Raw genomic sequence first — 16,112 nt, forward strand, 5'->3', positions numbered from 1 at the left:
TTGTAACCAACCGGACTTTGTATCTAGAAATAGTGTCATCCGCATTTCTTTTTATGCGAAAAACCCATTAGTTGCCTACAACATTAAGAGAGGGGTTAGAAGCGACTAATTTAGCAATAGCGCATTGAACTCTTCGTTCATGGTAGCTCGTCACTTGGGGTCTTTACTTGCCATTGTATAGGACGCTGGTTCTTCTTCTTGAGAAGGGATAGTGGATAGTAAAGCCTGTGGGATAGGATGGCGTGTAGTAAGCAAGTTAAGCTTGGATACCGGTTTGGTTACACCATCTCGTAGACAAGTAATCACTGGATGAGACACAAGGGGGTTGGTAGGTAGTGATTGGGCGGTTTGAACCATGGGAGAACTGGGTTCGACTGGAGGCAAATTAGACTCGGTTTTGAGTAGGGTTGTTGAGGTTTTCTGGTTGAATAGGGGGATTGGGATCCACTGTTTGGATGGTGGGGTTAGGGATTTCCACTATATGAGGTGTTACAATATTGTTGCTTCCAAGAGGTGGGGAGGAGCATAAAAAAATTACATCAGCATTAATGAAGGTGGGTGAGGAAGAGATGTTAGAGGGAACATCTTTACAAGTAATGGGTGTAGCATATAGGAATATAGACTCATCAAATGTAACATGCCTTGAGATATAGGTGCGTCCAATTGATGGATCCAAACACTTGTATCCTTTATGTGATGTACCATAGCCAAGAAAAATGCACTGAGTAGATCGATACTGCATCTTGTGTCTGTTGTAGGGTCGAAGCGATATATAGCAAGTGCACCCGAAAGTGCATAGCATTGAGTAATCTGGTTCTTCATTGAAGCGCACCTGAAATGGAAATTTACCTTGCAACACTGGTGTAGGCAACCGATTTGTCAGGTAAATTGCAATCTCAAAGGCCGACACCCATAGGTTCATTGGGACAGAAGCACGAGCCAGTTTCTACCACATGGCGATGCTTATGTTCAGCTCGTCCATTTTGTTCAGATGTATGAGGACATGAGTATCTATGAGTTATGTTCTTTAAAATAATGATAAAAAAACTCATACTCATGTGCTCCATCTGATTGAAACAATTTAATTTTGTATTTGAAAATTTTTTGTACGTACTTGTGAAAATGGATAAACACAATAATTGCTTCTGACCATTTGACAATGGGAAAAATCTACGTATACCTACTTAAAATCATCAACAAATGAAATGTAGTAATGATATCCTTGGACAGAGGCATTGGAGATCTGAATGAATTAAATGGAAAGGAGAAGAAGCAACTGAATTACTTAAAGCAGAAGGTAATTTATGGGATTTCCCCAATTAACAAGAAGCACAAGATTGGAAAAAGGGGCAGCAGCATTGACTAGAAATTTTGAACCATGAATGACAGAGGCTAAACACTTAGGAGGGATGGCCAAGTCGGTCATACCAAGTTGATTTAGAGACTCTCTCACCTACGTGCACACTAGGCTGGTTATTGAATGTAGATGGTTGTGGATTGAGTGCAGACGGAAGACGATAAAGGCCATCTTTATTCAAACCATGGCACAGAGTAGTCCTCGTGCGAGGGTCCTTCACATAACAACATGAAGGGTGAAATTCCAAAACAACATTATTGTCAGATGTAAACTTACTAACAGATAGTAAATTTTTTGTAATTTGGGAAACATACAACACATCCTTAAGCTGAAAATTATGAGAAAGAGTGGAAAGAGTAGAAGTTCCAGTATGATGGATGTTCAAACCTTTTACATTACCAACTTTTACTTGATTAGATCCACTGTAGGGAGTGCTAAGATGCAGATTCCCTAATTAAGTCAGCACTAAGATGGTGTGTTGCACCCGAGTCGGGGTGCCAAGCCGAATCAAAAGTTGATGATGGTGTGGCAAGTAGGGCGGTGGGTGAGCCAGTTTGAATCGGTTTTGTCGGAACTTGACAACCTTTGCCTTTGCCTTTGCCCCGCCTATTAAAGTGCCCTTGAGAATTTGTATTATTTCTTGCTGATTAGGGTTGTTGATTAGACCCCTTATAATTAAAAGCTAAATTAGCCTCTACAGTGGGAAGATCCAAGAGAGGGGACCTTTGCTCCTTGCATGGTTTAAAGTATCGGTCCATATCGTATCGTATCGGCCGATACATATCCGTATCGGTCCTTACCGATACGATATTGACCGATACAATACATGAAATTTTTAAAACCCTTTTGTATTGATACGTATCTTACGATACACATCGATACTCACCGATATACCACCGATACACACCGATACTCACCGATACGTACCGATACTCTATGAAAAATTCAAAATTGAAGTGAAATGTACGTTTCGGTATGTATCGGTACGTATCGGTATGTATCGACCAATACACACCGATACGGTCATAAAATGGCCAAAATGGGTAATTTTTTTGAAAAACACAATTTTTTGAGGTGTTTTTGTTCCAAAGTTGCTGCCAACCACTTTTCTCTCTAACTAAAGTGGAAATCAAGGTTGGGAATAAGGATTTTACATTTATGGGACAATTACAAACCTTGGATTCTTAGTGTGATACTCTCAATTTACTGTTTATGCATAATACACGTTATAGATAACTTTTTTTAACTATTTTTTTTATACAAAAGTGTATAAAAAAGTGTTTTCTATCCATTTATGTGCGTATCTTTAGCGTATCTCCGATACGATACGATACCCTCCGATACGTTCATAATTTTAGCCGACCGATATGACGACCGATATCGATATTTTAATCCTTGGCTCCTTGAGAAGTTCCTAGCTTAGAAAGAGGCCAGTGAAATCATCAAGAGAAAGAGGGTCAATTCGAGTGGTGAGGGAGGTAGAATAAGAATCATAGTCTGACCCAAGTACTCGTAGAATAGTGAGAATGATATCTAGTTCAGACACGGGTTGGGCAGCGGCAGCAAGATTGGCCACGAGTTCCATGATTTTTTGGAGACAGTCAGAGATATTGGATTCCCTTTTTGATTTGCATGAGCTGAAACTTGAGTTGCATCACACGAGCCTGTGAGTGTGAAGCATACATTCGTTCCAATGTAACCCAAGCAGCACGGGAAGTGGCATGGAGAGGCCAATAATGTGTGCCATTGAGTGTGCTGTCAGAGAAGAGATTATCCATGATAGGATAACTTGGTCTTGACGCCTCCAAGAAGTGTAGTCTGGATTGATGGTTGTTGGTGGTGTGGTGGACGGAGAATCGGATGGCAGAGTTTGAGGTGGGCAGTGAAAACTTCTGTCAACATATCTGAATAGGTCATGAACATGAAGAAGGGGAAGAAATTGAGACTTCCATAGGATATAGTTTGTTAGGTCAAGCTTAATGAGTAAAAGAGAAACAATGTTTGTGGGAGAGATAATAAAGGGAAAGGAGGTTGTGGTGGCCATAACGAAAGAGAAAAGAAAGAGACATTAGTTGAAGGCTCTATGATACCAAGAAAGAACTTTAGATTGACTTGAATTCTCCGTATCATATCTTGATTGGTTGGAGATGTGTATTTATAATGTATAGATAATTACATTTGTGTTTTTGAAATTCAGAAATAAGAGAGACAACAGCTGTTTACAGTTTGAGTTTATCTCAATAACTAAAACGAGAAATTAGAGGAGGATGTTTCATAGACTTAGTCAGCAGCTCTATTCGTTCGCTGATTTGAATTCAAACCTGAATTTGAATTGAATTGTATCCTCAATAGTGTGAGAGTGCATAGTAGTGGTTAAAATGTTGTGTATATGTATGTATATATATACATCGGAATCCATAAACATATATGTTTGAGTGGCATTTAATTATTTGACATTTGGTCCGTCTAAACCATGTTGTCTCTCTATTGATCGTGGAAATAGCCATATCATCTATCAATCAGGTGGACTGTTACGATAAGCTTATCAAAGTCGGGTGATAGGACAAAATTTTGCCCTTTATAAGTAAAACACTCATTATACTTCACTTTTTTTAAATCCAGTATGACATGCAAGGCCACTAAAACCATGGAAGTATTTGTATCGTATTGCTAGATAACTCATATATAATTTAAGTATTAGTCAAAAAATTGGTTTGTTTTTTAATTTGAGCCCGATAGTGGCTTGATATAAATTGACATTGACCTATACGTATCATATTGATATCGATAATAACCTAAAACTCCACCCACCAAATTTGGTGAATGATGGCCAAATTCTACAATGCCCAAGTATAGGGTTTGTAACCTGGGTGGTTCAAGCTGTGGCAGCCTAGCACAATATTTTGCTTAAGAAATAGAAGCATGTCCTAACTTCCTTAAATAAACCTTAATTTCATTTACACAACTTTAAATATCTGTCACGTGATAACTCAATTGGAATCTAAAATTTGTGACTCTAAGTTTCAGCTCAAGCATCTTGACCTTTAGACTGTGTTTCGCATGCATTCCTATTCTCAAAAAGGAGAATGCATTCTTAATAGAGATTGAGATTAATGTAAGGATACATGATTAATTAAAATGCTTTCTTCATTTCAAATGCTCATGCAAGTTATTGAATAAGTACACACATGCTTTCATGCGATCCACATAAGCCCACATGGTCAGAATTGGAGAAGGTATCATATGGATTGTATCCATCGTTGTAGGATTCCTATTCAAGATCACTATAGTTCCTTTTTGGTCGGCTATAGAATGGACGGCTGCCTATAAATAGTAAGGTAGGGTGGGCGATACCGCTAAAATTGCGGACTTCCCACTCAAGTAATTCATGCTTAAATGGCCACAAACATTGGATAAGAGACCAATGAAGAAAGCATTGCCACCAAAGAAGGCTGAAATGAGTGAAACAGACTGATTTAGACCCAAGACAAAGCGAGTTAAGAGTTAGACAAGAAATTGGAGTCAATAGGCCCGCATGCCTTCTTTTACTTGGAAAAAAAAATTTTGATTCCATAGCCAATCTCAAAAAGTGGATCTAAAGTATGAATCGAATCAACTTGTTCTGCTTTTAGGCAATCTGAACCAAAATCAATCACTGAAACTACTTGGAAATTCAACAATCACCAGTTCACCACCGTTTCAGAGATCTACTGTTCACTCAATGGATGCCACCTGAGGTTCTGAAGTCCTCTGAAGCAGAGTTCATAAACTTGGAGAGAGAGAGAGAGAGAGAGAGAGAGAAATTAATAACAGAGGCAGTGTCATTAAGAAGGGTAGTAGGTCCCAAGACTCCTGAATCAATCCTCAGTCTCTGCATTTACATTAGACATTCATGGTGAAAGCATGAAAAGAGAGGGGACAATAGAGAGGTTCAAGTGTTTAACGTTTAAGACCTCAGAAATCTTTGTTTGCGTGTGGACGGGGGATACTGAAAGTGGGGTCTACTGACATCGGTGCCCGTTGTAATGTAACAGAGAAAGAAGAAAAGAACAAAAAGGGAGGGTATGGAAACGAAAGGGCGGGGCCAATTTGAATTTTTCAAAACCTCGAAACTGCAAAAAAGAACGACAATCCCTTTCGTTTCTGTTCTCTTCTCCACCCCATTAGTACTTTTGCCTCTGGATTCGTGCAAAGCTTGCATCTTTCCGTTAAAAGTGTAATCTCTCTCTGCACAAAGACCACATTTCCGCATACAAAGCAGACACCGAGACAAACATCCAACAGACAATGCTAGCAAAGACGAAACTGTGGTCTCTGCTTGTCCGTATGCGCGTGATCTGATCCTCCTCCTCCTCTTCCTCTGTTTTTTCTTACTCTTTCTGCAACCCTTTAAACTCCACTTTCCGTAATCTTCACCCACACACAGAAAAACTGTAAGATCGTATTAAATCCACTACTGCTACTCATCCTTCTACTACCCACTAAGCTTACTGTGGAAAGCTCTGAAACACTCTCTTCTCTTCTCTTATAAAAGAGGAGGCATTAGGGTTATTTCAACAAATAATGTCTCCTTCTGCGACTCGGACTGGAGCTCTTGCTGACTTTGGCGTCAGCTTCCCCTTCTTCCACCCTTATGGTCTGCTGCTGGTGCTGCTGCTCTTTACAGGGAAGGAGGGCAGCGATGCCTCTCTCTGCAACAAAGGTAAACAAACGCCTCCTCATTATCTCTTCTAGTTGTTTATATATGCTTACCCATTTTTGTAAAGCTTTAAAATATCTTAAAAAACAAAGCTTTGATTTTGTCTTTTACTAGGGTTCTTAAAAATTTTTGTTTATAAAATGATTAAAAAAAAGTGATCTTGATCTGGTCTGCGAGTCGAGGTTGTTGTAGACGTAAGCGGCGTTTTAGTCTTCATTGCTAAGCTGTAGATGGAATATGGATTGGGAATGCATTGCAAATTTTGGGATTGTTTGTTAAAATTGACTACCTTTCTCTCTAAGAGGCTTGTTTGCTTGATTATGTGTCGAGTTTGTGGTTGGATCTCTCTTCCTGTTTTTCCCATTTCTATTCCATAGGGGTTTTTGGTTCTTATGCTTCGTTACATGAGTAGGTGATTTTATAGTGTGAGAATAAAATAGTCTTGGGGTGAACTTCTGAGGTGTCTTTCCGAATGAATTGCAGACTGCAGGATTCTTTTGTGTCTTTTGGAATTGGGTTAAATGATTCTTTCTACATTCAAGGCTGGTACATTAGATGCTTATATGAGTGAGTATACATATGTTTTATCCTCATACTGGGCATCAACTGGAAGAGAAGATTCATCTGTTTTTTCCTGTAGCCTACCTGTAACGGTTGGGGTTAGCATTTTGGTTTAGAGTGGTCTTTGGATGGTGCATTCAGATGAGAAATAATGCCGTTAACATAATAATTTGCCGCTCTAAAGATTTCATTTGATCGGTTTAGATTAGGTGAAAGAGCTACTGGTAAGTGCAGATTGCTGTTCAAAACACAGACATTGAGGAAAGAGTTAGTGTCAATTGTTGCACTCGAAGTTGTTCCTTCTCTGGGACTTGCTAGCACATATGTGGATGTCCACTTCTTCTTTTTTTCTTTCTTTCTTTTCTTTTCTTTTCTTTTTTTAAAACGACCAATTTTCAATTTTTATATTTTGTTAAGACCCTTTGTGCCCTTACTAATTCTCCTAAAGTTCTGTTCTTGGGATATTATAAAACTCTTGTCTAACTGAAGCTTCCATGTTGAGGGAAAAAAAAAATGTCTGGTTTTGCCTTTATCAGGGTTTCCTTGACAAAGCTTCTCTCTGTAGATGCATGACCCTATTTTATGATAATAGTCTTTTATATGAACCCTTCAGTCTCCTGTCTGTAGGAACCTTGACAAAGCTTCTCTCTGTAGATGCATGACCCTATTTTATGATAATAGTCTTTTATATGAACCCTTCAGTCTCCTGTCTGTAGGAACTCTTTCTATGTGAACCCTTCAGTCTCCTGTCTGTAGGAACTCTTTCTATGTGAACCCTTCAGTCTCCTGTATCGGAACTCTTTCTATGTGAACCCTTCAGTCTCCTGTATCCCCTTGCTAGATCAGTGGCAGATTCATGTGTAGAAATAGACTTTTCTTTTGTTGGCTTTACTTTGTCTGAAAGCTTCTCCTTGTGTGTGTGTTGTTTGTGAACTTCAAATGGTCTTAACTTTAACTGAGTTTCTAAATCCCAGACTATAGCTCCAGTGTCAAGCTTCAATGTACAGTCCTCACTTCTTATCCTCTTCTGAAATGTACCACCATTGTAAATAGTTGTCATGGCGACCTAGGTGACCCTAGGTGTTGGCGGTGATAATTTTATATAATTAAGCTTATATGCAACATAGAAGCCATATCAATGCAATATGATATGATTATATTAGAAATGACCTAATATTAGAAAACCAACATATAATAAACAAAGCATAGGATATACTATATGTGTGTTCATCAAAAAACAAAACAATAAACATAGATCAACGTGAACTCGTGAAGTGTCAACCTGAAGTGCCGTCGCCTTGGACCTAAGAAAGAGCCTGCCTAGGCGATGCCTTGACAACTATGGCATTGTTATGTGAGCTATGTTGAGCTTTTGACTTGGTCCTTAGACATTAAAACTCTGCCCCCCCCCCCTTCCTCACCAATACTTGCATTTATTCCCAGACTCCCTTAGGGTATTCCTCGAAGCAAATTCTCTTGACCAAGAAACGAGATATGGTTGCATCATGGTATTTGCCAATCCATTACACAACTCCTCCTGTATTTCATCCTTTTCAGTGTTACTGATAGCATATGTCTGTATTCCTTTGTGATTGGATGGGGAGAAGAAAAAATAAGAATTCAGCGGCCTTTACCCTTTGGGCTTTGACCTATATTTTCCTCTGCAACTGCCTAGAGAAAAGGTGTCAATCAACAGCTAAACCTGATTGGGATATATCTTATCAGATTCCAAGCAAAGCAATAGATAATTCCTTGGAAAGTTATGTCACAGCTCATTATTTTTTTGATAGGTAGGGAGGGAAGTAGGTAACAGCCAGAAGACTCGAACTCGAGACCTCTTAGTGAGCATGGGATTGTGGGAGGGTCGAACTCGAGACCTCCTAGTGAGCATGGGATTGTTGCACACCACAGCTCACCAACTGCACTGGACAGTTGTTGTTATCACAGCTCATTATTAAAACTATGGACAACAGTTTTTGTTGTCTGCAGTGCAATGGAAGATTGAAGCAGCATAGTAAAAAAATCTAGGGAATCAAAATCAAAATTTATATAAGAAATTTCTGGAAGTTTTTTTTCTCATATTAGCTAAACCCTTATTATACCCTGGGTACCATATATGCTTCTTGATTATTTGGAAAAATATTAAATAAGAAGACCCAGTTTATTCCCTTTTTCCAAGTAAAGAATTAACTGATTATACATCATCACAGAGTCCCAATTAAAAAAGGTTGAAAAGTTGGTTCCCTTCTCCACAAGTTTAGGATAGAAACCATAGCTGCAGAATTGTTATTTACTTAAAAAGTAATCCAATCATGGATTACCTTCTATACTTCCACAAAAGGGCTTTGATTGTCTAGAATTTTTTTTTCTTACATTCTGTTAATATTACTCAAGTTATTGTCCTTCAAACAACAGCAAACTTGACTCTTGATGTATGAATGTGCCATGATGTAATATTTCTTTTTCTATACCTATGTTAAAATTATGGGAAAAAGGCATGCCCAGTCTGTGTCACTCTCTCTCCTCCTTTGGAAAAGACTCCCTTGCCCTCATGTTTTCAGCCCTGTGATTGATGCAGATTGCTTGCTTACCGTAAGCTGGTGGATGCCCAGCTCTCTCCCTAAAATTATTTAGCATATATTCTTGAACTGCAAATCTAGACCCTCTACAAACAGCGGATCTCTGGCAACAGTTTGACCACACTTGCATAAATAGTGCAATGAATACAGATGGGAATCATATTCTTTGCCAAGGGCATCTCATGACTGAGCTACCCTATGATTTTGTTTAGTGCTTGGATTACATATGAGCAATATGTTTGTGTATCCTTCCTTTTGTCTGCCTTGGAGTAATATTTGACTGCTAAGACTGATAAATCTTTTATTATAAACATTAATTGCTTGGCACATGTAATTTTAAATAAATTGCACTGTGGATGGTGCTAATATTTCATAAACTTTTTTTTTTTTTAACTATATCTTATTCAATTTAAATGGATCTCTTTAGGCATCTCTTGTTTACAATATGAATATGGAGTTGTTCCCTTATACCTCTTTTCTTTTTCTTCACTGCTAGGTTCAGAGATGATGGTGATACTTTCTTTAAGAATTATGCATTGTTCCAGCATCATAGATGAAAGAAATTTCTATCCCTTTCTGTACTGTTTGGAGTATATGAACCGGTAATTCATCATGCTTGTAGTAGGGAATGAAGCCATTGGTCCGCGTAGCAGATAAATTTTTGTAGTATATTTGAATTCCTGTATGGATTCAGCTATTTTGAAAATTTTACATCTTAGATGCAGTGCTACATTTTCTTTGTTCTTTTCTCTGCTTATTCACAAGTATTTGATGTATCTGTTACTATTCTTGGAGTTCTCTGTATATGAGTTCATTTATAGAGAATTGTGCTTGTTGTGCAATTACCCATCAATAGGAATTGAATAATTCCCTGAATTCTGCTGACATTATGAGAAGTAAATAGTACCAGCAGCAGGTGCTATGTGTAAGTCGTCAACTCTAAATGGTCATCTCCTTGGTTGACACTCCTGGAACGCACCTTGTTGCATCTGAGAACAGAATGGCAAAAATTGTCCTGGTTTGATGGTTTGTTGGCTCGTCATAACTCATACTACTATTCTTGGAACTTGCATTTACTGGGAATTCTTTTCTGTTAGCAAAAGATTGAGACTCCAAGTCCTAGCCATCTTACATGTTAGCAAAAGTGGCTGTGTTTTGTGTGCTTGAAGCATATAGTTGTAAACCCATAACATACAATAGCTTGTTATGAAACATCGTAACCAATCTTAGCCACAAAATTTTTTCACTTGATTGTCTTCGTAGCTGGGTATGCAGTTCATAGGAATGCTGTCGTTGCATTCGCATTTTAAATCAATCCTCATGACATTGAGATATGATTTTCAATGAAGTTCTTGATCAAAGAGGCCCTTGGAGTACTCATCAAGCCCAGTTCTTTTAAACAATGGATGTGGCTGAGCAGGCTTGGTGCAGCGTCAATCAATCCATCTGGTTTTGCATTGTGGAAAGCAGCGAGCGATCGGGAGCCTTCCTTCTCTGAGTTAACTATTGACTGATGCTCAATGTTAAGCTCCATTGGTCACTATCTTCTGCAAACTATTATGAAGTGTACATTTTTTTGGAGGTGGAAACTGTAAAAATCCCTTTTAAATTGATTTCAGCATTCTTGCCTCATTTTTATCAACAAGGTTCTATTATGATAAACTAAAAGAGAACGATTCAATGTTTGTTACAGAGGACATTCAAGTCCTTTGTTGGGTAAATCCTCAATTACTTGTTTCAACTTTGAAGTTGAACAGCCCCTTGAACCGATACAGGATTGCTTTGGAATCAGTATTGCTGTATTGCCCAGTTCGGGTGATCGTTTACTGATCCCTCAAACCATTGAAGCTGTGTACTTGGGGAGGGTCAATGGGAACTTTTAGATGAGCAAGAGCTTCCCCTGATCTTTTAAACTCAATTCAGACGCTGCATCCTTGGGGGAAAAGGAGGCCATGGATTTGTTATCAGAAACTGGGAAGGAGCTCCCTTTGTCAGTAGTCTCTACCCCAGCCAGCTTCTCCACTGCTTTGGGCGAAGCTGTGGCCCGTTGGGACGGTTTGCTCTCCAGAATTTCTGAAGGGATCGATGAATACAAGCAGATGATCAATTGAGAATAGACATGTTTGGGCATGTCTATTGGGGACATACCTCTTCTAGTCCTATAAAGTGAAGAAGTCTTTCCCATTTCTCTAACAACAATTGGAATACAACCCCGACTTCATTTTCTCTTGGATCTTTAACTTGATTTTATTTTGATTAATTAAGCACAACTCTAAAGTATTCCGATGGCCTTAGTACACGAGCAATGATTAACGAGTTGTTTTATCTTAGGGACTAATTTGTGAGAACCCCGTTTGCACCATATAGGGGTGTCTACGGTCGTAAAGAAAATGTCAAGTGGCACGACTCAGCCCATTATCTCCTTGAGTTTTTCTATATATTTTTGAGGTTCATGATGCAGCATATATGATTATTTTCAGTGTGATCAATTGGTTTTGTCTACAATTCAGATAAGTATTCATTCACGATTTTATTCTGGAAAATTTTAAAACCACATTTTTACCAAGAAAAAAAAATGATTATTTTATTTTGGTTGCAAGTTTGTCCTGGCCTAAACCCATCCTGAGCCAGAAAGGATTTGAGTTATGCTTGTCCGCATGAGTGGTGCGTGTGTCAGCAAGCAGGTTAATAGGAAGGGCATATGGGAGCATCTTCAATGCATGGTAGGTGGGGGCAATAAGGTCTTTTCATCTCCTGTTGTTTCCTACCCTAGGGTTCTTTAACCCTAACTATATATAGTTATGTAGACAGCATGATCTTTCTACACCTAGGTGTCTTTCTTCTAAATATTGTGTATCTAATAATACATAATTACATCATACAGGATGCTGGGGTCAATAAAGGTCAACCGACCTGACCCCGACCACGACCACGACCCAATTGGGGTCAATCAGGGATGGGATGTAATAATATATTATTAGATATAGATAATTGTGGGTTCTCAATAGTTATGAATGCTGAAAAATGAAAACTGTTCCAAGCAGTACCAACAAACCTCTCCATGTAATTGTTGTGACTTATGAGATGTGATTACAAAACTGGTCACACATTGTTGGCATGAAATTTATTTATAAAAACTCTCTAAAGCCTTAAGTTTTCACATTATCTAGGAAGCGACTGCAAATACACTGCAGTATCAATCGTTGGTCTTTTCAATTGTTCTCTTTTCCAATCTGAACTTAAGTGTGTTCATGTTTTTTCAAGGGGAGAAAAGTATTCTGATCATGACAATTCTAAGGACATGTTAAGACATTGGAGAAAACCAAACATTATCTAGTAAGTACATATTGCCGCAAATCTCTAATTAGATCAATTAGAGATCTTAACTATTTTTATTTTAAAAAAAATTATAAGAATTATTTTTGCCTTTTTTTACGATCTTATTGACCACATCGATACTAATTTGCAAAGAAAAATAAGATTCATGCAATTTGCTTAAGAAAGAGAAAGGAATCCATATTTTATCTATTTTGTAAGAAATAGATATGTTGCATGTCTTTTATTTTTTATTTTTTTTGTAAAAGGTTAAACTTCTAGTCTTATTCAGTATAGACCAAAAGACTAGGAGTAGAACAAGTCTAGGTTACCAGAAACTGCTTGGATGGATTATTAGCACCTTGAGTGGTTTAAAGAAGAAAAAGAAATCACTGGGAAGTAGATCCTCCGGATCATAAATTAGCCCTTCAACTGTGATCTAACACAGCAACATCTCAAGAGCCTCTATACTTTATTTATAATGCTAATAGAGGGGAGATGAATTATGTCTTAGAAATTGGATGGTTTCAAATAAGGAAACTCCCAATCGGTTCTAAAATGTGAAAAATAGAAACAATTGAAAAGGAAGCTAAAACTAATGACTTGACTTCTAAGAAAACAAATATAATTAAAAATGAACCAACATGATTCACTAATGAATTGAACCAAATAAGCCAAAATGAAAGAAACCAAATATCAATTTTTTGTTTGCATGGGTAGTGTCGGATATTGTAGCATTTATCTTTACCCACCAAGGTTTTTTCTAATTACAAGTAAAAATGGAAATGGAAGGGAAGGAAGTCAGTTTATTAAAAAGGAAATAGTATATATCTTTTGTAATCATGACTGTGTCACTGCGTTAAGCTCTTACTGTATATGTTAATCAAACTTTTGAAATGAAGCATATATTTCCTCTTAAATCAAAGAAAATCCATCGTAAAATATAATGATTTTTTTTAGTGAATAAATAAATATATTAAAATGCAGGAAATAAAAAGAATATTACAAGGCAAAAAAGCCATCACGAGGCACTAGGCCTAGACAAAGAGAAAATGAACAAAACATAAAACAAAGATGAAAAGAACAAAACATCAACTGTTTAGAGAATCAAAAATGGGTTAACCAAAAAGAGGGGCTAACTCAAACCATGATCTTCAAACCTAATTATTTTTGGGCCTTTGACAAGTCCAGGTCTTCAAAGACCTGTTGATCATTTAAAATTTTATACTTCTTGATTGTATTCTTCTCCTTGGATTGATTATCCGGGTTTTTCTTAGGTTCTTAGTATACTTGATCTAATTATTTAGATATCAGCTCTTTCTTGTTGGCCATAAGAAACTGGTATTGATTGAACATGAGACTGAAAACATCTCCATATACTGTCTTAAACGAACCTTTTTTTTTTCCCTCCTATTTTCATTTATGTTATATATATGGTACTGCAGGATACATGGGGAGAAAAAGCCCCGTAAAGATGTTTGGTTTCATCAGCAGAAGATTATGGATGTAGTTATCTCAGCCCACCAAAGTGATGAGCCACTCGAGCCCAAGCCCAAGCCCAAGCAGCCACTTTCGGAGCCTGAGCAGCCAGAGTCGCCACTTCTTGAGCTGCTTGAGCCATCTGAGCCTCTCGAGGCACCTGAGCCACCACTATTGGAGCCCCTGGTTGCTGATCTAGTAACCTTAGTGTTGTTTATAATCGTTGCCTTTATCGGGAATCGGTGAGGACAATCGTATAAAAAGATTCCCCCCCACTTTTGCTTGTTAATCAATGAACTTTACTTTTATGCAGGTTGATGAGGTTAATCAGCTATCTGATCTAACCTGGAGGAAGAAACAAGCCTCAAACTCTCCAATTGCTATACTTGTATACATTTTTTTTTTTTTTTTTTACATATAACAGTTGTAACTAGCTCTTTTTTTTTTTCAGTTCCTCTTTGAATGTATTATTTGATTGAAATCTAAAAATTGAGCAAAAAAACACATACATGATTACATTTTTGAAATGTAGGCCCCCTCAAGTTGATATTACATCATGGACAGTTGAATAGAGAAACAAGGTTTCTAATGCTTTAACACTTGTGTTTGAGGAAATTATACTCCTCTTCCCTGGATGTTTCAAGTATTACACAACCATCCCCTATAAAGTTTGAAATTACACTCCCTTCCCTTCTAAGTTCTAGATTCTATCAACCGTACTCTAACCGTGAGTGAGAAGCCATTAAGCGAGGAATCATGTTGTACAAAATTGCTTTAAAACCCAAAATACCCTTAATCCAATAGAGATGACCTATTTGCCCTCAACACATATTGTCATCTTCTTCCATGAGGAAACCATTAACCGATTGAGATTTAGGGTTTCTGAACTTGCGATTAAGGATTTTAGGGTTCTGCAAATTGGTGTGCCTCTCTAATACTCCCTCAGGCGATTGTTTTGCAACGGTCTTTTTCTCAAGACCGTGGGCTCCTCGGAAACCCTAATCTCCTTGTCATTCTCATCTTCTTCTTCCTCTTCCCTAAACTCGAAGACGTTGGGTGCTTGACCAATTCATGTTGTTCCTGCGACAATTGCACCTAGGACTTGGAGAATTACTGCCCCAAACCTATCCTTACATACAATTATGTCATCTACGATGGCTCAACAACCTTTGGTGGGTTCTCTGATAAGGTCGTCGTCGACCATCACTATGTGCTTCGTTTCCCCGACAACCTACCTCTTAATGCAGCTTCACCATTGCTTTGTGTTGGGATTACTGTTTATAGTCCCATGAAGTATTTTGGCTTCAGTGAACCAGGAAAGCACCGGGGTGTGGTTGGCCTTGGTGGGCTTGGTCATATGGCCATCAAGTTTGGTAAGGCTTTTAGACTTAATGTTTTGGTGATCAGCCCGTCGACTAGTAAGGAGAAGGAAGCGCTTGAGCGACTAGGTGCCGACTCCTTCTTGGTTAGCCGTGACCTTGATCAAATGCAGGTAAAATGAACGAAAGTTATTGCATATCTCAGTTGCTTTTAGTCTTAGTGAAGCGGGTTCGATCATATGTTGTCATGCCTTATTAGTGTTTAATTTTATGCCGCAATGGGTATATTGTCATGCCTTATTGATGTTTGATTTTAGGCCGCAATGGGTACTATCACGCCCCGTTCACATAGAACTGGACAGGTGACTGGGTTTCCTCTGGGTAACCCAAAATCACCAGGATCATCAAACACAATAATCACAGCACAACAAGCCACACATGATCAATGGAATATAATTATGTAATACAGTGGAAGTCTTGTCATAATGATTACTTATAATTTTTCATATACTCTTGATACCCAAATTGTTATACATAAAGTATTTACATGTGGGCCCGTAGGTATGATATTTACACAAGAAATAGTAATTTAAATATCGAGAGCACTAAAAAGGAAAATATACCAAAAGGATCAAAAGAGTGTAGTAAATAAAATCTGTCACTGTTGCCCAGCAACACAACCCTCACACAGGCAACCGTCACTATGTTTGAATTCTTCGGGGACCCACTAATCTCTCATTGGGGTTTCGTCAGTAGGACTCAGCATGGGTTCCTCTACAGAGTATCCTACAAAATCATCTAAA

General features: G+C 38.1%; 2 protein-coding genes across 4 annotated transcripts; both read left to right on the forward strand.

Moving 5' to 3' along the window:
• The first annotated feature begins 5,426 nt into the window (after positions 1 to 5,426).
• LOC122060935 lies at positions 5,427 to 14,248 on the forward strand. 3 transcript variants are annotated; one of them, XM_042624047.1, is made up of 3 exons: positions 5,427 to 6,059; positions 9,699 to 9,798; positions 13,957 to 14,248. In XM_042624047.1, exons 1-3 carry the CDS (start codon positions 5,921 to 5,923, stop codon positions 14,234 to 14,236), a joined length of 519 nt encoding a protein of 172 aa, XP_042479981.1. In that variant the 5' UTR covers positions 5,427 to 5,920; the 3' UTR covers positions 14,237 to 14,248. The 3 variants fall into 3 exon arrangements, with proteins under 3 accessions (XP_042479981.1, XP_042479980.1, XP_042479982.1); XM_042624046.1 differs by having other exon boundaries at positions 5,459 to 6,059; positions 9,693 to 9,798; XM_042624048.1 differs by lacking the exon at positions 13,957 to 14,248 and adding an exon at positions 10,617 to 10,841 and having other exon boundaries at positions 5,484 to 6,059; positions 9,693 to 9,798.
• A 34-nt stretch (positions 14,249 to 14,282) lies between these two features.
• Positions 14,283 to 15,773, forward strand: LOC122060792 (probable mannitol dehydrogenase). Its single transcript, XM_042623893.1, has 3 exons — positions 14,283 to 14,378; positions 15,090 to 15,482; positions 15,627 to 15,773. The coding sequence occupies exons 1-3, from the start codon at positions 14,283 to 14,285 to the stop codon at positions 15,771 to 15,773; spliced, it is 636 nt and encodes a 211-aa protein (XP_042479827.1).
• Positions 15,774 to 16,112: the final 339 nt, after the last annotated feature.

This window comes from Macadamia integrifolia, chromosome 14 (assembly GCF_013358625.1).
Source record: "Macadamia integrifolia cultivar HAES 741 chromosome 14, SCU_Mint_v3, whole genome shotgun sequence".
Classification (NCBI taxonomy): Eukaryota; Viridiplantae; Streptophyta; class Magnoliopsida; order Proteales; family Proteaceae; genus Macadamia; species Macadamia integrifolia.

Excerpts from the sequence above, each read along its gene's own strand:
- LOC122060935 (XM_042624046.1), top strand. The coding sequence starts at position 5,921 with ATGTCTCCTTCTGCGACTCGGACTGGAGCTCTTGCTGACTTTGGCGTC. Across the intron at positions 6,060-9,692 it reads TGCCTCTCTCTGCAACAAAG|GTTCAGAGATGATGGTGATA; the intron begins GTAAACAAACGC and ends CTTCACTGCTAG. Across the intron at positions 9,799-13,956 it reads TGTTTGGAGTATATGAACCG|GATACATGGGGAGAAAAAGC; the intron begins GTAATTCATCAT and ends ATGGTACTGCAG.
- LOC122060792 (XM_042623893.1), top strand. The coding sequence starts at position 14,283 with ATGAACTTTACTTTTATGCAGGTTGATGAGGTTAATCAGCTATCTGAT. Across the intron at positions 14,379-15,089 it reads ACTCTCCAATTGCTATACTT|GACTTGGAGAATTACTGCCC; the intron begins GTATACATTTTT and ends AATTGCACCTAG. Across the intron at positions 15,483-15,626 it reads GTGACCTTGATCAAATGCAG|GCCGCAATGGGTACTATCAC; the intron begins GTAAAATGAACG and ends GTTTGATTTTAG.